The 26,978-nt window shown below is 42.7% G+C and overlaps 2 protein-coding genes across 4 annotated transcripts in view; one reads left to right on the top strand and one right to left on the bottom strand.

The window, feature by feature from the left end:
• The window catches only part of SYNE2 (spectrin repeat containing nuclear envelope protein 2), a 161,530-nt gene extending 141,713 nt beyond the window's left edge, over nucleotides 1-19,817 (top strand). Inside the window, exons 101-117 of the mRNA XM_018082417.3 lie at nucleotides 484-646; nucleotides 4,076-4,263; nucleotides 4,421-4,571; nucleotides 5,061-5,243; nucleotides 6,555-6,692; nucleotides 7,579-7,773; nucleotides 8,602-8,884; nucleotides 9,241-9,309; nucleotides 10,095-10,231; nucleotides 11,158-11,281; nucleotides 12,844-13,055; nucleotides 15,516-15,716; nucleotides 16,077-16,205; nucleotides 16,687-16,875; nucleotides 17,562-17,651; nucleotides 17,870-17,916; nucleotides 18,717-19,817. Coding sequence (XP_017937906.3) covers nucleotides 484-646; nucleotides 4,076-4,263; nucleotides 4,421-4,571; nucleotides 5,061-5,243; nucleotides 6,555-6,692; nucleotides 7,579-7,773; nucleotides 8,602-8,884; nucleotides 9,241-9,309; nucleotides 10,095-10,231; nucleotides 11,158-11,281; nucleotides 12,844-13,055; nucleotides 15,516-15,716; nucleotides 16,077-16,205; nucleotides 16,687-16,875; nucleotides 17,562-17,651; nucleotides 17,870-17,916; nucleotides 18,717-18,942 — 2,725 coding nt within the window. The 3' untranslated portion in view covers nucleotides 18,943-19,817. The remainder of the gene's footprint in view (nucleotides 1-483; nucleotides 647-4,075; nucleotides 4,264-4,420; nucleotides 4,572-5,060; nucleotides 5,244-6,554; nucleotides 6,693-7,578; nucleotides 7,774-8,601; nucleotides 8,885-9,240; nucleotides 9,310-10,094; nucleotides 10,232-11,157; nucleotides 11,282-12,843; nucleotides 13,056-15,515; nucleotides 15,717-16,076; nucleotides 16,206-16,686; nucleotides 16,876-17,561; nucleotides 17,652-17,869; nucleotides 17,917-18,716) is intronic.
• A 1,915-nt stretch (nucleotides 19,818-21,732) lies between these two features.
• ESR2 (estrogen receptor 2) overlaps nucleotides 21,733-26,978 on the bottom strand; it is a 36,783-nt gene continuing 31,537 nt past the window's right edge. For 2 of the 3 annotated variants that reach the window (XM_018082999.2, XM_018083000.2), the window contains exon 9: nucleotides 22,932-25,413. In XM_018082999.2, coding sequence (XP_017938488.1) covers nucleotides 25,224-25,413 — 190 coding nt within the window. In that variant the 3' untranslated portion in view covers nucleotides 22,932-25,223. Of the gene's footprint in view, nucleotides 21,820-22,931; nucleotides 25,414-26,978 lie in introns of those variants that run through there. The other variant, XR_001921970.2, reaches the window with a different exon arrangement.

Below are 26,978 nucleotides of genomic sequence, written 5' to 3'. Positions count from 1 at the left end.
CAACCCAAACCAGTCTATGATTCTATAATTTGCCCAGGGTGTTGGACTGGTGGTTGGAACAGATCCTGCCTCTGTTGGCAGAGTGGTACCTTTTGCTGATTAGTGCAGACCTGTTGATTGCTGAAGAAGACACTGAACATAATTCACAGCAGGAAAATCAGACCATAGATACCCATTTTAGTTTAACTGTGGCGTGTTATGGCACAAATTCCCACTTAGACAAATGTCCACTAGCAGATGAAAATTCACCCTGCTCATGTAGTTTCATTAAAGCATTCACACAAGACCATCTTGCAGCTGTAGAGCAGGGACCTGCTGAGCCAATTTAGGTAGGTTTTGACTAAAACATGGCTCTGATTTCCAGGCAGCAGCTTGGTGCGACAATAAGTGCTTCATAAAGCCATGCCTGTCATCACCTTTTGCAAACGTCCTTTCCACTGATTGCCGACCTTTGTAACAAAATATTCTTCCTGATTTGCTTAGGGTGAAGAAACTGAAGGAAACATTTGCTTTTATACAACTTTTGGACAAAAACATGAGTAACCTTCGCACGTGGTTGGCCCGGATTGAGTCTGAGCTTTCCAAGCCTGTTGTTTATGACATCTGTGATGACCAAGAAATCCAGAAGAGACTGGCAGAACAGCAGGTGGGAAATACCAGCAGCCAGAGTAAATGAGCTAAAATGCTGCTGATTAGTCCTGGTTTAAAATCATCTGTTTCTTTTCTTTAGCTAGCCCTTCTAACTCTTTGCTTTTCATGGCGTGTTCCTGCCAAGATGCGTTACGTGGAAAATTTTTATTTGCTTGCAGTAATTTCAGTATTGTGTTGAACTACCCTCACTTCACCTTCACCCCTTCACCCAAGGAAAACATGCAAAATACAAACAAAAGCATTTTAAATTTGCTCAGTTGAGTACAGCAGACTTCCTAAGGGCTAGGCAGGGCACAGACAGTGGGCAGAATACATGAGGATGACTTAGACTGACAAGGCGTGAATGCTGCTCTCCTGCAAAGTGGCTGTGACTGATTCCAGTGCTGTGATTTGATGCACTGCCTCACTAGCTCAGTTCTCGTCCCCTCCTTGCAGACAGCAGAGCAAGCTTGGCAGAGAAGGATGCTTGAGCTTTGGAGAGTGGACTTGTGCAAACACACCTTTGGCTGAGGCCTGATCCAGTCAGCAGGCCCTGAAGATCCCTCAGGGTTGGATGAGATGGTGTGTGAATCCTGCTCAGGCAGTAAGTCTGAACCAACCTCTGCACCACTGAGTGTTGGATGAGTGCAGGTGGGCATTTATCCAAGGCAGTGGCTCACCAGGGGGTCTTAAGAGATAAGCTGGATAGTCCTGGACTAAATTTCTCTCACCAGCAGCCAAGGAGCAAAAAGGAACTTCTCCAAAGCAGAGACTTACTCGTGGAGTCAGCCTTTGCTCAGGGCTGTGCTGTAAGTCTACCCAGGTTCAAAGTGCTTGACTGTCATCTGACCTTTGTGTTGAACAAGAATATTTGCCCTAAAACTAAGGATGACAAATAAATCTGTCAAACTTGGAAGCTTTATAGCATCTGCCTTTAAGAACACCTATTGGTATCCTTCTCATCCTCCCCATCTTTTCTCTCTGGCTTCTGCTTTCGTGTCTGAGGAGCAATCCCTGAGTGACCCAGACCTGAGGGCTGTGTCCTCTCCTGCTTCATAGCACTCTCCTTGCACTCATGTCCCACACATCACAAGAAGGCTCAACTCCTCTGTGACAGGAGTGGAAGTGGCTCCCACTAATTCCACTGCAGGAGCTGGCCAAACACCAGAAGCCTTGGCCCTGTGCCTCTGATGGTTTCATCTGCATTGTGCATGATCATGTAAACAGTAAGGAAATGTTTTCTACCCGTCCAAACCTTTTGCATTCTCAAAAGCAGTGATAAATTGCCAGGCAGAGCAGAGCATTGGGCACAAAGGAGTTGTGTCCAAACTAATTTATTTTTATTATGAGCATTCAAGTTTCAGCTGGCTGTAAGAGCCATCATTTGCTGCTCAGAGCTACTTATTGCTTTGTTGTTTGGATTCTGTTTCAAACACAGACCCCTGGGCACCTCCAGGCTCCTTCTACTGTAACTTTTTAACAGGCTGAGTATGAGAAGATTGTGCTGACTAAAAAAGACCACAGGAAAAAAAAAAAGCCTCTTTTGCTCTGCATTAGAGAAACATTTATCTGAATGCGACAAGTAAAAAGATCATTCCTGGTTTTATCTGAACAATTATTTCAACAGGAGCAGAGTGATGGTGAGAAATATGCCCTACAGGCTTCTTCTATTTGACATCCATGACTGGAAGAGCGTTACCTGTTCAGTCTTGAATAATGACATTTAAAAGTGTTGTGCATCCACAGAGATGTTGTATGGCATGTTTGTTCAGTTAAAGGATAAAGATTACAACATGAGTAATAATAATTTTAAGATTGCAAAGGTGTTTCACTAATGCAGAGATCTAGCAGTGTGTAGTCTGTTTAAGATCTCTGGGCAATGCTGTGCAGAGTTGAAGGAAAAGTACCTTTTGGGGCTCACTGTATGTTCCTGGCCCCCTTACTTAGGTTGTGTTTATCTCACTTAATACAATCGGGGCATTTGGAAAACAGCAAGGATTCTGCCTAGGGTTATTCCATGAACCCAGGCATAACCTAAAGTAATGAACAACATTATCATAGTGCAAGTTAGAATTAATTTCTGATCTGTGGTCAAAATTCTCATCTTCATTAATGCATCTGTAAATCCGATGGAATTTAATGAATTCAGAAGAGACTCTCCAGGTACCAGTAGTGGGGTAGAGCCTGCTCCCAGCTGTAGAGCTTGTGTCGAAAAGACCTTGATGCATCTTGCTCAGAAAACATCTGTGAATCCTTAATAACCTATAAAAAAATCTGTTTAGCTCCTTCTGGCAGTCTCTCATCCATGTAGAGATTTTTGCTTCTACATTCCTTAAAGCTGTTCATTACTACGAATTCCACAAACCATATTACCCATGTAACCACTGAAGATTGCCACTGGGTGATACTCAACTCCTTGCAGCTTATTGACTTCTGGGAATATCTTTCTTCAGCTCCTTCTGTATTTACTATAAGCTGGATCTGGTTTTGTTTGTTTTATTCTGGGGGTTTTTGTGGGTTTTTTTTTTTAGGTCTAGAGCAAAACCAATTCCGCTTCATATGTTCACTGAAATCAGTAATACCATTTAGTGATAGTTCCAGTTCACTGTTGTCAGAAAAATATTTGTCTGTGTTTGTTATTCTAGTGTTATTCAAGCAAAAGTCTCTGTATCCTTCCTTAGAAAGGCCAGAAATGGATTCAGAAAATGGAAATGTAGTGGACATTGTCATTTTATTAATATTTATAGTTGGTAGCATTGTACAGAGCTGCCTTTTCGATAAGAAATGTTTAGATAAGGATTTTTTTCCTCTCCCTGTCATTCAGTTACATTGACTTTAGTAGTACTGATGGGTGCAGAATGAGAGGACAGACTTCCATGCCTCTGGAGAAGAAACCTGTAGTGTAGATTAGACAAAAGGTCTTTGCCAGACCCTTTAACAGTCTGTCAAAATAGGAGCTCTACAAGAGGGAATAGGAAAAGTAGTGTAACACCAGGTTGTATGCTGTGTTTCTGTGTTTCATGCTAACAGTCTGTGATCATACAGTCACTAAAATACACATACTGTACTAGGAGTTCTCTGACAAGTCTTACAGTGGAGTAAGCTGATATGAGACAGTCACCTTGTGCTGTCAATAAGAATTTATTTATGGCATATGTACGGTTTGGATTTTGAATGCACATTGAAATTGTCCAGACTGTTAATGAGAAGATTGAGTTTAGACTGAGAAACCAAAGCTGGACAATCCCTTTTTGCGTGACAGTTTTGTCCTGTCGACCTGTCATCTGCACAGCTCATCCTACAAGTCTGGTTTCTGATGCTAAATAAGCTCTTCCTGACACACAAACTGCTCTTTCCCCATCCTCTACAGCATTTCAAGAGGGTATGTCTGAAATGTAGCCGCCCATGTTTCCTTCCACTCAAGCAGTTCTTTTGCCCATGGCAGGATCTGCAGCGAGACATAGAGCAGCACACGGCAGGTGTGGAGTCCGTGTTCAATATTTGTGAAGTCCTGCTACACGACTCAGATGCTTGTGCTAATGAGACAGAGTGTGACTCCATCCAGCAGACTACCAGGAGTTTGGACAGACGGTGGAGAAACATCTGTGCCATGTCTATGGAAAGGCGAATGAAGTAAGTCTCTTTTCCTTACCCCTTCTGAAGAAGCCTGTTGGCAGCGTTTTGGAGAAACACTGTAGTTTTTGCCACAAGCCGAATTTTGAAAAGGAAAAAAGTAATTCAGAATTAATAGTTGGCTTGTGATAAAACCTTTCCATTTTTGCTCTCTCAGAATCGAAGAAACCTGGCGCCTGTGGCAGAGGTTTTTGGACGACTATTCTCGCTTTGAAGATTGGCTAAAATCGTCTGAAATGATAGCAGCAAGGCCTAATTCTTCAGAGGTTTTGTACACTCATGCAAAGGAGGAGCTGAAGAAATTTGAGGTGAATTTTCTAACTTCCTTTTTTATGATCAGCAACTGGCTGAATGATCAGACTGTTGAGTACTTATTGTCTGTGCCGAATGCCTGGGTCACTGGAGAACACTAGTTTGGCATTGGTGATATAGAGAACATAAACAATGTGCCCAGTGTGCTGCTGCTGGATGGATGTCTGGCTGATGTATTTGTCTCCAGATTTTTTTTTTTAATGTGGAGAATCCAATGCTCTGAACTGACAAGATCCTGCTTATAAGTCAAAGATTTGCTTTTTATAAGCAAGAGACTTTGGTGGGTTGATACTTATGTTTTTTCTTTCTTTTCCTAATGAGCTCAGCCTGAGCAGATGATTTAAAGTATGGGTCTTCCTCTGGACATAAATTTGCAGTTGGAAGGTCTGTTTTTAAGGGGAGGGCATCATCTCTCTTGATGGATGGTATCATCTGCATCCTTTCTCTTGTCGGCGAGGGAGTGAGTTCACTGCTTTGCCTTGCAGGCATTCCAGCGGCAGATCCATGAGCGCCTCACGCAGCTGGAGCTGATCAATAAGCAGTACCGGCGCCTGGCCCGCGAGAACCGCACCGACTCCGCCAGCAAGCTGAAGCAGATGGTGCACGAAGGAAACCAGCGCTGGGATAATCTCCAGAAACGAGTCGCTTCCATTCTGAGGAGACTCAAGGTAATTGCACAGTGAGGTGAGAGGGTGAGGAGCGCTTGCTGTAGGAATTTCTCAAGAGCAAAACATGCGCTGGAGCAACTGTCTTGTGTTGGTTTGTGTCTTGAGCTACCAGTGTAGGAGAGCAGCTCTGGAAAGGTCACCAAGGACATGGCATAAACCTGTCCTTGGTAGATGGGCTCTTGGTAGGTGGATAAGAGCATAACGATGCAAATTTGGATGATCAGTTGCCAGTCTCACTGCTCCTATTACACTTATCCTCTTATCCTTGTAATGTGTTCATGTGGTGACTTCTTTCCATAGAAAAGAGGCAAAGAGACAAAAGGGCCCCAGTGCAGATATGGTTTGGAGTTTGCAACTCAGCTCTACTTCATGCCAAGTTGTGATTCACCTACAAGGCTTTAAACATGGAGATGTGATGGAGAGGCACAGCTCCTGCTGTACTGCCTGCCTGATGAGGAATGTTGTATTTGTGAAGGGTGCATTTGTGACACTTCAAAGTAGTATCTTGCTTGTCAGTTAAACTGATCTCTGGGCAGATATTCTGTGCTGTGCCCTGGGGAAAACTTGCCTGATTTTTAAATACAGCTTTCCCTGTCAGTTGTTTGCAGCACTGCTATAAGGTCCCAAAAGTCAGTGGATGAGACTGTGGGAGCAATGATGGCGTTTCATCTGTGCAGTTATGGGTTGTTGTGTTTGGGATGTTATATGGTCCCTTTCCTGAACAGTAAATCCACCCAGGAGAACAGACAAGCTCCATGTCTGTTGGCAGCTTCTGTGGGGGATGGCAGCAGAGAAGGTTCCTCCTAGTTACCACACCAAATGGTACATTAATTACACTGGCATGATCATCCATGATCCAGCTTCTCCATTGTAAAATCAGTAAAACCTGATTTTAATCTCATAGTTTTAATGACTTTAATTAGAGATGGGGTTTGCTTCCTTTATCTATGTCTATTTTAAATTTAGAACAAATTAAATGTCAAACCCAAGTCCATATAACTGCTACACTGGTCTGATGATGTGGGAGAAGGCCTACAGTGTGAAATCAAGACTATAACTTCATAGAAGCATCTTACACTGCTGAAGTTTTATTCCCTCTTTCATACAAATAGTGTACTAAGAGAGGACACCGTTCTAGCATCACTACAGAAAGGGAACAAGTTTTATCCATGGTTTGCTGCCATTTGTGCCCTGAAGGCCTTTAAAGTAAACAAGTTTTGGAAAAAAACCCCACTGTTTTCAGAAGGGTCCTGTGACCACCTTTTTTAGTAGCTGCAGTCTTATAACACTGGCTCTTTTCTTCCCATCCAGCACTTCACCAATCGGAGAGATGAGTTTGAGGGGACAAGGGAAAGCATCCTTGTTTGGCTCACAGAGATGGACCTCCAACTGACAAACGTAGAGCACTTCTCCAAAAGTAACTTTGATGACAAAATGCGACAGTTAAATGTATGTATCCTTATAGAACAGTTGTTTAATGTAGCCCAGCTGATCCTGTTGGGCTGCCCTCTCTTGACAGAATCATCTTTCCTGGAACTTCACAATAGCCACCAGATCTGTGTAGGGCTGTATTTGTTTTAAGACACCAGTAAATTGTTAAGACCTATTGTCTGAATCGAGATTAATCTGTACAGTATTTAATTCAGATTCAGTGTTCAAGCTCAGTTCTGTCCTGCCATTTTCTCCTGACACTGCATGTCAGTGGCAGTGATACCTGGGCTGGAAAGTAGCAGATGCCGGTTAACAGTAAAAGCTACATTCCTAAATTCATTTGGGTTTTTTTTCTGGTGAGAATTTTTTTTTAATTGCCATCCTCTGAGCACATTGTTCGTAGCTGGGACTTTCAACAGAAATAACACAGCAGGAATGTGCAATGATTCTAAAGAATATACTAGATCTTTGTTACCTGCTCATATGCTCATTTTCTCCATTCTCCCTGCACTGCTAATAGGTTTGGGATGTAGATTTATTGTTGTGTAGGCTGGAGGCCCAAGCAGCCAAACAGACTTCTCTGCTGCTGAGACAAAGACTATGTGTACCCAACAGAAAAATAAACTCTGATTAACTGAACTCTTGAGCCATGATCCTCTGCAGGCTCAGGACACTGCAGTCAAATTCACGTACACATGGGTGGAAAATGCCACTTCATTTGGAACTGTAATTCTGCTAATAAAACAAACCTTTATACCTTTTGAGTAAAAAGATATTTGCCAAATTAAGTTAGACAACAATGTCAATCTTATCTTTCACTGCAGTGAGCCAGAAAAGAGGGATAAACCTTAGGCTAGAAAGGGCTGATGCAGAAGTAATTATTTTTCTTGTATATTCCAAACAGGGTTTCCAGCAGGAAATAACACTGAACACCAATAAGATTGATCAGCTAATCGTTTTTGGGGAGCAGTTGATTCAGAAGAGTGAGCCTTTGGATGCTATTCTGATTGAAGATGAATTGGAAGAACTTCATCGATACTGTCAGGAGGTGTTTGGGCGAGTTGCCCGGTTCCACCAAAGACTGACCTCAAGGGATCCTGTAAGAATCAACACTTGTTTCGATTGTTGGGACAAGATTTTGGTGTTTGAATTGCAATGCTCTTTGCTTATCCCTTGCAGCTTCACTAAATGGTTTGAGCTGAAAGGGCTCAGGAGCTCCACAGTAGATGTGCCAACTTTGTTAAATCTTCGTTGCCAGTCTTGTCTCGTCACGCCTCTCCTGTTGGGACTCCATCTGCAGGATCTGGATAATAGCATGGAAGGAGTTCATATGGTTCATATTTATATAGTAGTGGCTTGAGGGCTTCAAAAGCTTTTTTGGTGTTTCTTAGTTTACTGTAATTTCAGTAATGTGCTTAGAATATCTCTTTATATATTTGTGAGTCTCCATCTGTCTGCTTTGTTGTGAGAACCCTGAATGGGGAGAGCAACATGCACTTTGCTTTTCCCTGGGAACATTCAGATGATTCTCAGTTTGCTTTGGCTCAAAAAGAAAGAATATCTGTTAGAAAGGCAGGTGAAGGAAGTAACATGAACAACTACAAGTAGCTGTTCACCCCTGCCTGAGTTTTGTTTCCTTGCTGACCTTTGAAGTCCATTTGGAGCTGGGTACCCCTCCCTGCAAACCGAAGAGAGAGATTATGGTGGTGGTTGAGTGTCTTGAAAGAGCAGAGGTAGCTGCTGCTGCTGATTGTTTTGGGAAAAGAGGAGGAGGCAGAAATGATGTCTCCTTTTAATTTTAGGCACGTGATCTTTGATTTCTGCAGCTGACCACAGACTGTCCTGTGTGGCTCAACCATTAGCTCATTAAGCAGTGTAGATCTCTTGTAAATTTTATTAATATGCGATAATTGTTACTTATTTGTAGGGATTGGACGATGAAAAAGATAACTCTGAAAATGAGACAGATCAAGAAGACTCCAGAGAAATCCAGAACGATCCCTGGCATAAGAAGGCCATCAGTGAGGGGCCCTCATCAGCACAGTCCCTTTGCCACCTTGTGCCCCCTACTCAAGGTCACGAGAGATCAGGCTGTGAAACCCCTGTCAGTGTTGACTCCATCCCACTCGAGTGGGATCACACAGGTGATGTGGGAGGTTCTTCCTCTCATGAAGATGATGAAGAAGCAACATACTACAGTGCTCTGTCAGGTGAGAACCAACATCCAGCGGTTTGGTTTGACATGGACAACTGCAGGATGTCCCTGTGTGGGAAGGGAGGGGGATTGAAGTCTTGCTCCCACATGGTTGGTTGGTTTTCAAGTACCATTGATAGATGTGAGCAGTCTCATCTCTTAGGTCTCTTGATGAAGGGAATGGTATTGTCTAAACCAAGCTTTTGTCTTCAGGAACATTAGGTTTTTAGGAACATTACTTTTTCAGAATGTTTGAAAATAGTACCAACCACTTATTTTATTCTTTGTCTTTGCTGTCCCTCATTGTTTCGGTTGTTTTTAACAGTTGGAAAATATTGAATAGTGAGGAAAATGACATTATTCTTTTTTCAGATGTAGAAATCACTGAAAACCCTGAGGCATATCTTAAAATGACCACAAAAACTTTGAAAGCATCTTCTGGTAGGCACCTGCTAATGCATGTGTCTGAACATGGCGATCTCCCTGTGCTGCACGCTATATTCCTCAACCTCTCTCATATGTAATGTCTGACTTCCTGCCTTGTGTGGACACCATGTCTCATCCTGTCATGGTGTTCTTACGCTGCAGTATCCACATGTACATTACAAAGCAGTCCAGAACATACCATTTAGATTTTGCCTGGTAAATGCCAAGGTGGTTAGTTGTGCATTTCGTTGTAATGATCTTTTGGTACTTTCTCGGTGGTTTGCTCTGGGTAGTATCACTTTTTTGGTTGTTTCTAATTTTGGTTGCATAAGGCAGTAGCTCCAACTCTGCAAGTACTTTTTGTGGTGCATGACAGAACCGTGTGTGTCCTGTCTGTTAAATCCAGAACAGACGTTCTCCAATTCAGGACATGTCTGTACTTGTCCCTACTGACATGCATTGCAGATGTGTGATGGTATTGTTGGGATGCAAACTTTCCAAAACCACGGTGCAGCCTTTTTCTTTTGTTTTTTGACTACTCATACCTGTATTCAAGCATTTTCCAGAAGAAAACAGAATGTCCCATAACTGCATGGCTCTCATCTCATTACCTTTGAAACACTGTTGATGTTTTGCAAATGTGCATGCTTTGCAAGGAAAGCTGCAAAACTGTCATTTTTATGCCATAACTTGATGCCATTTTATTCAAAGCGCTTTCTAACTTTAAACAAAGCAGCAGCTTCTTTGTGGAAATGGGATTTTGCACTCATGCTATATGGTTTTGTTTTTATTTGTTTCAGGAAAGTCTGTTTCAGAAGCTCATCCTTGGCATTCTCCAGGTAGCCCAGTCTGCAGGAAACACAGATATAACCAGGCAGAGATGGTTGGAAATGTATTGTCTGGTCCAGAGACAAGTACTCCCTATAAGCCAGACTATGTGAGTTCCAGGCTCTGTGAGCACTGAACCTGTTCTACACAGTCTGTTTGTTGTTCTGTGTAACTCCATCCTCTTCCCTTCTCCAGCATCAGGGAAAAGATTAGCTGTGGGGGGAATGTTCACTTTATGCAAACTCAGACATTATTTCTGGTGGCTCAGGTAACCAGTGAGAGTCTCTATCCACGTGCTAGAAAAACTTCTTTAAAGCAATTCAGAACAATTGTGTTGGGCTCCTGGTCAGAGTCAGTGTCTAGAGGAACTTCCATCATCAATTGTCATAGGACAAGTCTAGGAGAATTGAACCCCCACAAAGGAGAGAGTGTGAATACCCTCTCTTGCTACTTACTGACGCATCTCTCTTTCCTAAGCAGACAGGCTTGAAGGGTCCTTTTCTAGCATGCAACACACCATTTAATCTGCTTCTAGGCACTAAAAAATGTGCTAAAATGGCTTATTGTTCGTGGGTACCTCTGCCTTGGTCGCTGTTTGCCAGCCATGGCTTTGCCAGCAGCTGCCAGGCTCAGTGGATCTGGATGGATTGTCAACACTTCCAGACAGGATGGTACTGATATCTGACTGCTTTTGTCATCATTAATCCAATCTTGGAGCCTTAGAGTCAATATTGCCAAGATCCAGAATCCAACAGAGAGCGTCAGCAAATGTACATTGTCTGGTACATGCAGTGCAAAAGCAATTAATTTACCATGTCCAGTCTTGCAATAATTAGCACCACTGTGGAGTGTTCTTGTTTACTGGAGAGGCACAGAGAGCCAGTATGAACCATTAGTAGAGACACAGAAGCCTAGTGCTAAATCTGACATGCAAGAGCTCAGCAGCAGCCCAGCCACCTCAAAGTAATACAAAATAAGTTTAACCTTTGACAACTTGTTAACCTGCAGGGCTCACCTACCAAAATGTCCTTCCAGGTGAAGCAGCTCAGCTCTGCAAGCAGCAGCAGCAAAGAGAAAACTCCATCTGCTAATATGAGTGATGAAGAACCCCAAGATGACCAAGAGCTCATGAATATAGCAGCAGCAGAGAAGCAGCCAGGTATGGGAATGGCTTTGGGGCTGTGGTGTTTGTCCTCTGACTCTGGGGGCACAAATGAAGCACATTTGCCTTGGGAACAAAATTGAAATAAACTGCTATAATCTCAGTTGAAGTATTTTGCCAGGTTTCACTGGGCTGCCTTCTCACCCAGTTCTGTCCAACCCATGTGTACTGTTCTAAGCTGTTACATTTTCTGCCAGAATTAAGACTTTTCTCCCTCATAATATACTTCTATTGCTAGTTGTAGTGAATCAGAACAATTTCACTCTTGTGTGATACTGAATACTTCAGAGAATTTTAATTAGATTTCAAAACAAAGAAGTGTGTCTCTGTCTAAAATATAGATTGCTATGTTGAGCTGTTGGTACTCCATATAACAAGATGCTACAGCACCCATTTGCAGAAGTGTTTTGTCGAAGCTGGTAGTATATTCTGTTCTTCCCTGTGGTCCTTTTATCCAAATAGACCAACAAGCTGGTTCTTAACCTTTTAGGACCTCATTCCTGGTTTCCGGTGCTTGAGATTGTAATAATACATTGTACTGGAATCACAAAAGAGAATTGTGGTAAGAATGCTGCAGCTAGATGCACCAACTTGCTTTGTTTATGTCTCTGGTCTCACAGATGGCCCAGGGTTGTGTCCCATACATGGGATGAATAGGAAAAGCTCTGAGAAGGGCTTAGATGTGCTTCCAGAAATACTGTTAGTGATTGCACAGGTGACAACTCCATGCCCTTTACCACTGAACTGATGAAACATAGAATCATAGAATGGTTTGGGTTGGAAGAGACCTTAAAGGTCATCTAGATCCACACCTTCTGCCATGGCAGGGACACCTTCCACTAGACGAGGTTGGTCACAGCCCCATCCAACCTGGCCTTTGACATTTCCAGGGATGGGGCATCCACAACTTCTCTTTTCAAGTGCCTCACCACCTTCAGAGTAAAGAATTCCTTCCCAATTTCTATTCTAAATGTGCCCTCTGTCAGTTTAAAGCCACTTTGTCCTATCATTCCATGCCTTTGTCAAAAGTCCCTCTCCAGCTCACTTGTAGCCCCTTCAGGCACTGGAAGGGGCTCTAAGGTCTCCCCAGAGCGTTCTTTTCTCCAGGATGAACAGCTCCAGCTCTCTCAGCCTGTCCTTAGAGGAGAGGTGCTCCAGCCCTTTGATCATCTTCATGACTCACTGCAGCAGCTCCATGTAGACATAAAACACAAACCCAAGTCCTAACTGCTGGATCACATTTGTCCTGTGATGGATTTTGGTGTCCACCAAATCACAGCTGCACTCATTGAATTCCATCTCCTCAGACTTGCTCTGTTCTTCTAAGTGCATTAATGTGATTAAAATCCTTTGTAGCATTGCTGTGTGGATAACTTGACCAGTAACACGAAATTTACAGGCTGCAGAATCTCAAGAAAAAAATGTGTCTGGATAACAGTAATACATGACAGCAATTATTTGGCCTTGAGTAGATTTGAGAATAATTTACTTTTTGCATCAGTTTTACACACTCTGCACATTACTGAAGTTTTACATGTATCTTATTCTATGATTTGTAGGCATTATTGATAGGTGGGAGCTCATCCAAGCTCAAGACCTCAGAAATAAACTTAGGATGAAACAGAAATTGCAGCAGTGGCAGCAGCTGGACTCAGATCTCAGCGACATCTCTGCTTGGCTTGATAGAACCGAGGAAGAGCTGGAAGAGCTGCAAAAAGGGAAAATTCCAACGAGCATGCAGGCATTGGAACAAAGGGTCAAGAAGTTGAAAGTAAGTTATGGTGTACTGAGAAGTGGGATTTCAAGATGCTGATGTTCTTTATCACTGTGTTTGTGCCCCTGGGATCTGCTGGGCAGCACAGATGCCAGTAGGAATGTGCAAGTGGCACAGGGGAACTAAACTGCTCTCAGCTGAGAAGCACCTTGTTAGGCAAGATGCTTCTGTCTTCATCTGCAGAGATTTGCAGACAGTAGGCCTGGATACAGCAGGCAGTCAGTCAGGCTGAAATAAAACCCTTTGTCTTCTTGCAGGGTGATATCACCATCTTTTCCTTGTGCCATGTCCCTCTATGCAAACCAGAAACAGATTGAAAATTAGCCAGGTCAACAGGCTGCAAAGTCTAGGCTGATTTTTTTTTTAATTGAATGAAAGGTGTAGTTCCAATAGGGAGGCTGAGAAAGATCTGCTCTAAAGCTGTGGGTTTTAGCAATATGGTGTTTGCAAAAAATGTTAACTCTAAATAGCACCTTTGCCCAATAGTTGAAAGATTGATCCTTTTAAAATGTGCAGTTTTTTGTTAGGCAAATGCAGATTTCTCCTTGGATAGAATATATCAGTTATAAACAAGAAACAAAATAAATTCAGTCTCTGCTGATCTTCAGCCAAGTAATAGAACAATTAGAGAAACAATAACGTGAACATTGACAGCATGAGGTCATACTATGTTGCCTCCTATGACTCAGCTTCCATAAACCAAGACTACATCAGGTCTGCAAGTTGAACCAGCAGGTCACCAGGGTACATGTAAGTGCTGGTCCCTGGGACTCGGTAACAAAATGCCTGAGGTTGAACTCTGACAGAGCTGAGTGTTCCTGGCAACTGTGGAAGTGCAAAATCCTTGTGTGCTCACCCTTCAGCCAGGAGCCTCCTATGGAGTCACCCAAATCCTGAGGGTACTGGTCAGTTTGGCATCACTCTTGGAATGATGCTCACACACAAGACACTCTGCAGGAGAGAGGAGAGATTTCTTAGGCATACTGAGAGTATGCTTAAGCCTATGTGTCCTGGAGTAGTCCTTAGGCCAGGGAGAATAACTGCACTCCAGTAAGATTGATTCCATCAGCTAATCTGGCTTAGGCACCAAGTGCTAGGAAAGGTTTGGTCGTGCCTCTTGGGTGGAGGGACATGCTTGTCTTTAGCCTGGGGTTGGGTGTCTGACCTCTTCAAGGAGCAGAGCTTCACTTCTCTCTCCTGCATCTGCTTAAGAGGAGTCCAGCTGGCTGTAAATCCCCTTTTCAGACGACTTGGCTTTATAGGGGTGTCTAAAAGAGCAAGCACACTCTAAGAGGTGAATTTCATGAGATGTTAGGACATCCCAATTGCCCTGGATAAGGATAAGGCCAGTCTGCCTGCAGACTGGTTTACTGGTGTTCAGAAGTCTGTGATGGACCATTTGCTTTGCCTGATATTAAAAAAAAAAAAATAATTGTTGATTGGAGGAGGGAGGCAAGATTCTTTGTTGGGTAAAAAGTGATTTAGACCAGCAGTTTTCAGCAAGTGGGATAAAGATCTTGAGAATATCTAGATTGAGACTCTTGTTAAAAAGGCTGCTAAGGAAAGCAGTCTGAGCTGTGTGCTTTGCAGGATTCATCCTGCAGCTCTTATTTTTCTACTGCAAGAGCAACTTGAAAAAGACTGAGTACCCTTGATTCAAATTGTAAAGCTGAGGGTGCAGGGTATTGTTCAGCATTCATTTTTTTAAAAAACCTTCAGAAATACAGGTTCTACCTTAACATAAGGTGATTAGCTGATACAGCCAGGACTTCACAAATTCCATGTTATTTCCCCCTGTAGTTCTAAGGGAGAGGAGGGAAGCAGGCAGGACTGCTTTTGGGGGGACCTGCACAAGTCAGAGAAATGGGCTGACAGAAGCTTTGACTAGAGAGAAGAAAAATAATTTCTCACAGCATGCTGGCCTAGTGTGGGACCAGGGGCCCAGATGGGACTGGCAATCTCCATCCTGCAAGATACTCAAAATTTGACAGATGAGACCCTGAGCAGCCTGCTCAGAGTTGAAGTTGGCCCTACTTGGAGCAGGAGGATGGAGTACAGACCTCCAGCATTATTCTAGGATTCTGAGGTGGCAAAACCTTTATAAATTAAGAGGGAATACCCTGTGATGACGTATGGGAATATTTGTCCAAGTGTCAGGGAAAGAGGCAGCTCAGAGTAATGAAGGACAGATGTGGATTAAGCCATAATGCCTGTGACTTAGGAAGAAGCCCAAGCCCAGACAGATTAATTTTTTCAAAGTGAAGGTTTTGGCTTTAAAAAAAAAATAACATAAAGCAGGCCACCTACCTTAATATGTTTCTTAGCAGTATTGAAAAGCCACCAGGTTCAGACAGCTTTCCCCAATACCTGTGATTCTTTTGAGTGCGCAGTTTTATTGTAAATAAACAACGTGTTTTTCAACATTCATGAAAGTTCCTAATCCTCTTTTTCTACCAGGACATGCTTAAAGCATTTGATAACTACAAAGCAGTGTTGCTTTCTGCTAACCTGAGCAGCAAAGAATTCCAGAAAGCGGATAGCACAGAGTTCAAGGAGCTTCAGAACAGGCTTCGGAAGGTGAACTTGCACTGGGAGAAGGCAACTCGTGCACTGGACAGCTGGAGGAAAGGTTTACAACAAGCCTTACTGAGTTGCCAGGTGCATACCACATGCCAGCTTATAAGGGAAAACTCTCTTTGGGATGCTACTGTGAGGGGTGGATAAGGGGAGAGGGCAGGTGGGTAATTCCTGCACATCAGTGGAACAGTTACTCACAATCCAAGACACTTTCTCTTATAAAGTTGAGTCTGTTGGGTTTAAAGGGTTTGGTAGAAATATCTTTCAACTGGATAATAAATATCCTTTTATTACATAGGTGGAATAGATTAGAAACCTATTCTGTACCCTCCCTAATTGTGAATTTTATGTTGACTTTCTAATCTGGGCTGGGCATTTTGTTTGTAGGCAAAGCCTACAAAGATGTTTTTTCTCTTATCTGCAAATCTTCTGTTTCTCTAGGACTTCCATGACCAGAGCCAGAAACTAATCCTGTGGTTAGCAAGTGCTGAAAGCCGAAGGAATGAAGCACAAGTCACAGATCCAAATGCTGACCTCAATACAACACTGGAATGCCAAAAGGAGCTAATGGTAAGTGTAGTCTTAACTGCAGCACCTCAGCTCTTCCAGTGAGTCAGTAGCTCTCACCACAAAATAAGAGCAGGATGTTTATGTCTCAAGATCTCTGCAATCTGTCCTTGAACTTGCTGTAGTCAGGCACGTGGATGGTTTCTGAAATGGACCAAGATATTGCTTATTTTTCCATTACACATCATAATTAAATTGCTTTTGAACAGTCTCTATGCTGGAGTAAGACTTCCAAAATTTCATGTCTTCTCTATATGACTTACCCACTGCTAGAACTATTTTTAAATGTTTTCAAGCAGGTACAACCAGTCTCTTCTAGAGAACTTCTTTTCCTATGTAGCTGTAATAGCCATTCCTATGTAGTGTGGATTGTCAGGCAGGTTGAGTTGTTCTTTAAAGCCTTCAGAATTCCTCCTTTTGCGACAACATCCTTAAAGTTGAGAGTAACAGTCTGTTGCACTGGTTTTTGTTTGTTTGTTCTAAGCAACTGGAGAAAGAGCTGCTGGAGCAACAGCTTAATGTAAACTCCCTTCAAGAACTCACTGCTTACCTGCTGCTTAAATCAGATGGTGACTACATTGAAGAGGAAGAGAAGGTCCATGTAATTGGAACAAAACTGAAACAGCTTATTGAACAAGTCTCTCATGACTTAAAAACAATACAAGGGAATTTGGTGAGTCAGAATTTTAAAACTTGTTCCTGCACCTTCCTTAATGAAAAGTAATAACATACTAAGAGTAAAGGTATTTGTAAAAGGCTGACTTAAAACTTAAGTTCTTCCACCTTTAAAAGCTGAAAAAAGAACAATTAAGTCTGGCTGTAGGAAAAACTTCATCACCACAGGGCTGGCACAGTATTGTAAGAGATTGCTCAGGCAGGTTGTGCTGCCTCCATCCTTGAGGGGTTTGAGGAGCAGAGATAAAGCTTTCAGTAAGGCTTTTGGTCAGGTCTCATAACTGGCCTGACTTTGAACAAGAGATTGGACTAGCTGGGCTTCCCTGAAGTCCCTTCCAACCTGAATTTTTATGATCCATACCAACTATCAGGCTGGAAGTGTGTAATGAACACATAGCAGTTGTAGTTCATAGCAATGGGTTGCTTTCCCTGAGAGCTGTCAGATAGAGATATTTTCAAGTTAATACCTGTATACACCTGTTCCTTTGTAATTCCTTCAGGCTGGGCATAGTAAAGCATTTCTTTATGCCAGAGAACTGGAGCATCAGTTCACCACTGGCTGTGCATCTGGGAAGAGGCAGTGGGCTGTGCACCTACAGAGGCAGTGAAAGGTGGCCCTTAGCACTTCATTTGTTGTGAGTTTTGAATGTGCATTTTAAAGAGGAAAGTGTTGTTATCTTTTAGGATACAAAAACATTCCTGCTAGTTCCAGAGGACTTGGACTCAGGAGACTATAATCCAGAAGCAGAGAAATCCAGCCCTGCTGTGAAGAAGGCAAGTATATTTTTCTAATATTTTGCTATCAGCATATAGCATATTTTGACAGATTTAATGTAAAAGTTCCTCAAATATAATCATTCTACCTTTTAGATCCGTGTACCTTATTACAGAATTTACAGCCAGGCTTTAAAGTCTACAACTGTCTTTTCTGAGAAAGAGAAATTCCTTGTAGTTTCCGAAAGCTGGATACTAAAAGCTGTTTCTCTCAACAGATTGTGGCAAGGAGAACTGCTGATGGCAGAAACAGCAGCAGCACAAGGTATTATTTTTATACTCATCTGTCTCTTGAAGGATAGTGAATATGGCAGAGATGAGCTGAGTGGCAGCAGAAACCTGGGCAGCTGTTCCTCACAGGATGACATGTGGGTGGAGGTGATTTCTGCCTCCCTGTAGTGTCTCCTCTGCCTCCCATCTCTGGGCTGCACCTTGGTGAATGGATTCCTTTAACATTCCTGCTCCAGGACCTCTGCAGTGATGTGCAGCCTTGGCTTGTCTTTACTTTTGAGAAAATATTTTGTGCCAAATGGGGGATATTTTAGGTTTTAATCCTCCTTTCACTCCACCAGTATACCTGGAAAAAGAAACTTGCCATTGAGAGCTACTTAGTACAAACAGACCATGAAGGACAAAGGGAGAAGGTAGCCCCCAGTGCATTTAGGACCTATTCAAAGATCTCAGTTATGCTAAGGCAGACAAGAGCCTCATCAGTGTGAATGGTTCTTTCCTTTATAGTTCACCATGTATTTGGAGTGGTTTGTTTCCCTCCTGGGAAAAGTTAAGTTTGCATTTGAAAATAGGGTAAAAACACACTGCTTTAAGCTATTGCAAGTAAAAGTTTCTTCTTCAGTAGTAAGGACAGTAAACCCAAACCAGCAGCTGGCTTCCCACTGAGCAGTCCTGCACGCTTCCAAATTATGGTTAAGCTGTTTCATGTGTTTTGTTCTCCTGTAGATACACAGCCCTGCATCTCAGAAGGGTCATGTGAACCCTGGAAAGGGCTAAAACAACTTCTTTAATTCTAACCTAAAGTGCCTGTTTTTCCTTATTTCTCCCTTTCAGAAGTGAAAGCCATCCGCAACCCGCGCAGACAAACCCTCGGTCCCCCTCCTTCTTTTACCGGGTGTTACGAGCAGCTTTACCTCTCCAGTTGTTCTTTCTACTGCTTTTGCTCCTGGCCTGCATGATTCCATCTTCTGAGGAGGACTACAGCTGCACTCAGGCAAACAACTTCGCCCGCTCCTTCTACCCCATGCTGCGATACACCAACGGGCCTCCGCCGACCTAAAACCGCCCTCGCTCACACCAAAACGCTCTGGGAGGTGCTTTTCTTTCGTGCTGCCAGCATCAATCAATCCAGCAGCAAATTTCACATCTCAAAATGTATATCTTGACGGAATTTCAGCGTTTTTGTACGGAAAACAGACTCTTTTTTTTTTTTTCTATAGATTTTTAAACTGTAAGCAACACACTTTATACTTTGATGCAATAGATGAGCTATTTTGTTAGGGGCAGTGCTCTTAAGCTTGCAAGGTGTTTGAATACCGAGTTATTAGATGCAGAAACGACATCACAGTAATCTTAAACATAGCAGTCTGTCTTGGGTTAGCATGACAGACAAGCAGTTGAAGAGGGACTTTCCTTAACACGATTACTGCACACACTTCACGTTACCTGTATCTTTTGGTACTGTAGTCACTTTGTGGAAACAAAAGAAATTACATATTTTTGAATCTTTGTTACTGTATTTTGTTCACCTAACACATTCAATAACATGATGCACATGTGTTTTGTTTGACATAAAGTGTTCTAGTGGTTAGGACTGCTGTGTTGTCTTTTTATACCACTTTTGAAATAAGAAATTGCTGCATTGCATGGAAATGATTTATAATGCACATATTTTCTAGATGAACATGATTATGTAGACTATCCTTGATGTATACAAATAGTGTAATGACTTTTTTAATGAAAGAATTTTTTTCAGTTTTTAACCTGCTGAATAGTGTACAGTATTTGGGAGAGAATTGTGCATTTTTATAAGCTTTGTTTTTCAAATGAGACTGACACTTGGGCAATGGCTGGAAAAACACTGTGTACAGTCAGCATTGCCACTGCTCCTCAGTTGTACAGTTTGAGTACTGTCATTAAAATTTTGCCAATGTCTGCAGGACTATCAGTGTGTCTGATGGGGGGAAGCAGCTTCATGTTCCAACAGTGCTGACCCTTCCACTCCTGTGTGAGTCAGCTTTGCTTGCTAGTGGAGCAGTGTTGGAAGAAGCACCACCACTCTTTTGCTTATCAGGGCAAGGAATTACAAATCCAGAAGTGGAGCCTGTGTTTGGTGGCACAAATCCTTTCCTTTGCCATTGTTGGTGATTTCCTGGAAGAATATGAAGCTGAACCAACTAATGCTTATTACTAGTTTGAAATGCTGAACTATTTCCCACCCTGGAACTGATTTTTTATACTGGGAGTTATGGGAGTGCTGGAGAAGGGAAAGTGCAGGTTGAGGAGAGCTCAATGCAGTAGTAAGGGCTTTGGATGAAGGCTTTTTGTATTTGTTTGCAGTGAAAATCACCCAGGAATTAGCTAATCTATGTAATGCTTACCCACAGAAAATGAGATCTGTGATTAGCCCGTGGGAATTGTCCCACCCTTTCTACACTTGTCTCCACTGGTGTTTGCTGATTCCCCATCTTCTGGCAGGGGCATTTATGAACCTGCTTTGTTGGTCTGATGTTCAGAGAAAGACCAAACCAACAGCTTTTTCCCAGCCATGGTGGCAAACCCACCATGGTTTATTTTCAGGATATTAAGCTAAAGTAATACAGCTGTGTTGAGGCACCAGACTTGTGCTCCAAGACACCGATTTCACAGCTCCAGCTCTCACACTAGTGCTGTATCCAGAGGTAAATGATGGATCCTCCCCACCCCCATGCAGGCACACACACTCTCCTCTCTCCCTCTGCCATCATTATTTGATCTTTTCAACACAAGTACTTTCAGATGGAGCTCATTTAAGTTTCTGTCTCTGTAGAAGTCATCCAACTCTAAACCATTATTACATTGCCAGATTGTCACAAATGCCCATGCAAACCTTTCTGCCAAGAGCTAATAGTCAGTTGCTGACATGATCTTCAGTTCCTCTGCCATTAAAGGTCCTATGCAGGGGGGAAAAAATTGAACAATGTTAAAAGGTCTAAAGAAAATTTCATAGCCTACAATTTCCTTTCATTATGTACAGTTGTATCAAATTGTTGAGCTGATGTAATATATAAAAAGAGGAGCTTTCAAGAAATTATCTCAAAATGTCACCAAAAAAAAAGTCTGGGGAATAACTTCAATCTTTTTTTCCCCTGAACTTATTTTAAATAATTTTATTTCCAGTTGATTGCAATCACTGCACTGAAGGCTGACCCTGAAGTCGGCTTTAAACAGGTGATTCTGTATACCCACCAATTTCTTTTTTTCACCATTTTGCTCAGGAGTGGGTTGCTAGTGGTCAGGGAAGGGAAAAAAGATTAAGAAGAGAGGACAGATGAAATAGTTAGAGCAAGCAGGACCTGTGCATATGCCTTGTAGGAGTGCAACCAGCCCCAAACTCATTTTGAGTTGAAGTCTTATTTCTTTGGCAGGAAGATGAGGCCTCAATCTGTTTTCAGCTCTAGGTACCCCCCCCCCCCAAAATAGTCAACATCAATGAGAAGGCTCCAGGGAGACTTAAGAGCAACTTGTAGCACCTGAAGGGGACCTATGAGAGAGCTGGAGATGGGCTTTTTACAAGAGCATGAAGTGATAGGACAAAGGGTAATGGCTTTAAACTGACAGAGGGCAGGGTTAGGTGAGATGTTAGGAAGAGATTCACAACTGTGAGGTTGCCCAGAGAAGCTGTGGACGCCCCATCCCTGGCAGTGTTCAAGGCCAGGCTGGATGGGGCTTGGAGCAACCTGGGATAGTGGAAGGTGTCCCTGCCCAGGGCAGGGGGGTTGGAAGGGGATGGTCTTTTAAGGTCCCTTCCACCCCAAACCACTCTGTGATTCTGTGCTAAAATCCAAGCAAGACACAAATTCTTACCTCAGAACAGGTTGCTCACTGGTGACAGCTCGAAGAGGATCAACAGGCAACTCTCCAGGGGCTCTCTGCATTTTGAGGGTCTGTTAAACCACTGTATTGAAGCAAATACAGCAAATATCTTTCATATTCCCCAAGCCATCAGGAGTAGAAGTTCCAGCGATTAAAGGGATGCTCTCCTTTCACCACAATGATCCCTGTATCAATCTGTTATTCAGTCAGTGAGGAAGTAACATATGATGATGGAAATATGCATATTTATTGGAAAAAAAAAAAAAAGATCTTCAAGTGCTACCTTGTCTTAGTTTGCTACCCATTTTGGAAGGACCCACCCTGTTGGGCACTGTCTCAAGGGAGATAGTTTCAACACATCTACACATCTTTCCACCACCCTCTCCTCTCTGACTGGCAAAGTGACAGCATTAAAAATGGGTAATAGGTAATTTGCAGGAAGACAGAGGTGTGGAAAAGGTCTCACATTCTTGGAGACAAAGCATTTCACCTGTCTGAAATGCTCCACATTTCTTTAGACACAAATCAGTAAAAAAACAAGGTTGTTTTACCATTTGGCTCTGGTTCCAGATTTGAGAGGAACCTTGGCATGTTTTTAACAGCATGCACAAGGAAAAGTTTGGACCTTCCTTTCTTCTTTCTTTCTCTCTCTCCCTCCCTTTTTTTCTCCCTTTCTCTCTTCCTTTCTTTTCTTTCTCTCATTTTTTTTAAACCCATGGCAAACAGCCATCCCGCATGAAGCAGATTTTCTTCTCACCTCTACCACCATCCTAGAACTGCAGCACAGTTTCTCCAAGCAGAAGCAGCAGCTCTGCCAGGCCCCAGCCCGGCACAAAGGTTGATGTGCAGCCAAACAGTGAAGGAAAGCAATAACCCAGCCCCCTTCTCCTCCCCTCCTCACAGCCCCCACTGGTCCTCAGGGAAACTGGAAAAGCCCCCCAGTATCCCAATGGAAATAGTGTGGCTGCTCTGCTCAGGTCTGGCAGGGACACAGAGATGCTCCACACCAGGAATGCAGTACCTGAGAGGGTCTGGGGGACACAGACCTGTGATAAACCCAACATCTCTCTCAAGAGACACAGGCACCCTTGTCCAGCCATTCTGTCACACACCCCCCTGTGCTGTTTGAGACCTTTGGGCACCTTCCCTTTCCTGAATTTGAACACAACTACACGAATCCAGACTCGACAGCTATTGACTTTGGACCGTTTTAAAACACTAGTAGTAACTTTTAATAAAATTGTGTTCAACATGACAAAAAGCAGGTTAAAATCACGTCATTTCCCCATTTGCACTGTGTTAATAGCAGCATATGTGAATAACGACACGGGGCACAAATCTGCAGCATTGCCCTTTTACAGAGTCAATCCACAGCAAATTTCCACTTAGAAGCCAATTTCCTGATTTATACCCAGCCTTTCCCATTTTCTTTTTAAGAGGTTTGTTCCAAGATTGTACATTAATTCAGCACTTTTAAAGCAAAACAAACAAATCACAAACATTTCTGTGAAAAACTGTATTAAACAAAAAAATTATACAGGATAAGGAAAATCACAGAAAGAACAATACAACAGACACTGAGGCCAGAATGCAATCAAGCCCAAGAAACACTGAGACAGGTTTGTTTCAGAGCAAAATGTCCCTCAAAATGAAAGTACCAATGAATTCCAGACTCTACTCACTTTTTTTCCTCTTTTTTTTTTTTGGTAGTAGATATTACACCTCATTAGAAGGGCACTGCTATATTACAATTTCTTAAAAACAATAAAAAGGTAGCAAGTAAAAATTTGGATCAGCAGCAGTATCTGGTATAGTACAAGATCAAAACAAGACAGTTGATCTGTGTAACTGACTGAAAAGTCTTTATGCTCCTCCTATAAAAAATACTGTCCTTGGCTTTAAAAAACCACCAAGATTAGGTTCGACCAATATTCCAAATATGCAAACGGCATATTTTACTAGTATAATACTAATACACACTAATCAATACTAACAATACTATTACAGACTAATCAAAGTCCTAATCCAAAAGACTTATTGGCTCAAAATAGACATTTGGTGTGATCCTAATTTAATTTCACCATACCTGAAATGCCCAGAACATGCATGTGTTATATTTAAAGCTATCCATTTAGAGTGACAGTTGCCAGAATGAATGATGCCACCCTGCTGATCACTGGGGCCGTCAGCCAGGCTATTTCACCTGGATGTTTTTGCTCAGTGCAGCTTAAACACATGCAGAAATCAGCACAATGAGGGAGTTTAAACCCACTACATCTTCAGTGAAATTCAAACAAGTCATCACACTTGCAAAGCAAAGTAGTGCTAGGACCATTATCCCCATCCTCACTCTTTGAGGGCTCCTATACCAGTTATGAAACCACAGCATAAGGTGCCATGCGAGGTTGAAAACAAGCAAGCAGCAAACCTCAGGGCAGCAGGCAAAAAGAGGTCCCAGTTTATATTCCCATCCACTTCCTCATACCCTGCAAAAAGTTTTGGGTGGGCAGGGCAGAATTCCACAAAAGGGAAGGGAAGATGGTTTGTTTCTAACCAATTTCACAAGGCCTGATTTAGCAGATCATATACAAATGCAAACAGTTAATATTCACAGAGCAACCTCTTGAACCTAATTATTAGAACAGATTTAACATCATTAATAAATATATAAAACAACATGTTAATCTCACAGACAAAACACATTTCAAAGGTAGGCATTGACTGAAATATCCAGGTGGTTTGGTCATTGTTTAAAGCACTGAAGAATTATACACGGATAATACTGTGAGTGTAAAGAACAGGCTCACAAAATACAAACTTAAACTCAGTTTAAACTTTCTGAAGAGGCTCTGAACTGGCCCTAGAATCTATTTCAAATAACCTACAAACAAAGGCCATTACAGCCATTGCATATTTAGGAATAGAATAAACTCCTTTACACTGTTCATATCTCGGCACTTTAGATCAGCTGCAGAGCAGGCATTCCCCAGGGACCAGCACACACAGGTAAACAGATCTGTCCCAAATAATAATGCTCTACATTTCAGACCATCCCATGCCGAAAGAGGAGGTTGTCCCATCAGTGCTTAAAAAGCTTTGCTGTGGGAGGCAGAGACCTTGGTGCTCACTCCAAGCTCTGGCACAGGCTTCTTCTGCCACCTCAGAACAGTCCCTTACCACCCTGTCTCAGTTCACCTGCCTCTGAGAAGGAGAGGCAGTAATCCCCTGTCCCACAGTGCTGTTCTGAGGCTTGATTTCATAAGGTGCTTTTGAAGAGTCTCAGAAAAGGCACTGTAAAAGTGCAGCTGTTACGATGTCAGAAGCACGGACAGAGGTGTGCATCCCACAGCTGTTCCCAAGACACCCATGTGCAAACCCAGAAGACATGAGAACTCACACCAGGTCACACTTCAGCAGCCCCATCACAGCAGTTCTGTTTTCTCCCACAGTTTTGAAGAGGCTTCACATTCCCAGGTCTGGACACAGTTACTGGGCTGCCCCGTTCCTCAGGCTGTCTCCAGGCTCCATTTGTTCTAAGGAGCCAAACTCGGGGTGTGTAGCTGGGGACTTCCTTTGCCCTCGGAAAGTGTGTGCATTCAACATCTCCAGCAGCAAGTCATACACTGGGACCACGTTTTTACACTTCATGCTCAGGAGATGCTCCATTCCCTTGTTACTGTGCAGGAGAGCAGAAAGTAAGTCAGAGATCTGGTTCCAGCAGTGCAGAGAAGAAAAACATGCTCACGGCTTCAAGAGAGTCCTTTTTTTGTTTGGAGCTAGGAGGATTTAGCTGCTGTGATCCCCGAGATCAACAGTAACAACAACCCAATACTTTAAGGGTGAATGTTTTACTATTTAGAGAAAATAGATTTGTTTTACACCACACAAACTGACTTCAGGAAATAATTCAGATGTACCACCCTATTGAAAGATAAAACCTCTTGGATGCTGTAAATGTGGGAGGCCACACACTGAATCTTTGTATAAAAGGGGAATTTACTACATGCATTTACTGACTACCTACCTCTCCTACCTGGCTGAGGATGAAGAATTACCCTGGCTAATTTCAAGCACTTTGTTTACTCTCTGCATGTCCAATGTCAGATTTTGCAGATGGCTACAGAGCTTAAAAGTAATCTTTTTGTTATTCATCAAGACACAACGATACCTCGTTAACTTGAACACCTAGTGCTGTATCATGGTTTGGACTAACAGTATCATTGCAGTCACACATATTTATACAACAGATGCACTCAAGGGGTTGAAATCTAACGATATTTGCTCATCACCAAATTTATCCCCATGGAAATAGCAGCAGACAGCTGGCACATAGCTGACCTAGTGGGTTGGACTGGGAGGGGGGCAATGCTTCCAGATAAACAAGGTTCTGCTACAATTCAAGACTTAAGAATATGTTAATGGTAAAGGAGATATTGCAACCCCTCTCCTAGACCCAGCTCTCAAAATTCCTACATCATTTGGTTATCAAGACTGAGTGCATCAATTATTTCCAGAATAAAGTCCAATTGACTGACCAGCACTAAGGAACATAAAGGAGACAGGACACAACAAGTAGCCTCCAGATTTTGGCTGAGGGAGACACAGCACAAAAAGTCTTGGTTTAACGAGAAAACATAAAAAATTTTGCAAAGATTCACAATATTTATTCACAGAATGCCAGAACACCTCCTGCAAAGCTGTGACAATAAGTCACACCACAGAGGGCAATCCAGGTGATGGCACTGCATCACAGACATGAGATAGGTTCAGCTCTGCCTGGTGCTGGAGTTTCTGCAAGGCCAGCTCTCAAACTCACCCTCAGTTCACAAACTGACTGTTAAAAGCTGCCTTCAGCACAGTCAGGTCCCCGCTGCTGCCACCTGCTCTATCAGGAAGAGAGGTGGCCGTCCCTTTTCCAGTGTCCCTACAGATATGCCCAGCTCTCCTTTGCATGCTCCAGCCTGGTCTCAGGACCATCCTCCCTGGACACACAGTCCAAAATCAAGCTATAAGACCTAGTGAATAGCTGGCCTCTGGGTAATATTTTAAATTACAAACAGCCTGAAAATTAAAGCATCTGTTTGTAGGGCCCTGCGTTTCAGTCTGTTGTACCACAAAGATAAACAGCTCAGGGAGGTCCAGGATGAGGCAGGGAGAAGAGGAGCTGCTTCCCATGGGAAAAGCAAGAGCCTGGCATTGCTGTAGCATAAGTCACTTGGCAAAAATGCTGTAGTTCCAAAC

This window comes from Manacus vitellinus, unplaced genomic scaffold (genome assembly GCF_001715985.3).
Source record: "Manacus vitellinus isolate BGI_N305 unplaced genomic scaffold, ASM171598v3 scaffold_6_pilon, whole genome shotgun sequence".
NCBI classification, from domain to species: Eukaryota; Metazoa; Chordata; class Aves; order Passeriformes; family Pipridae; genus Manacus; species Manacus vitellinus.
The sequence above is the reverse complement of the archived record's forward strand: the minus strand, read 5'-3'. Positions and strand labels throughout refer to the sequence as shown.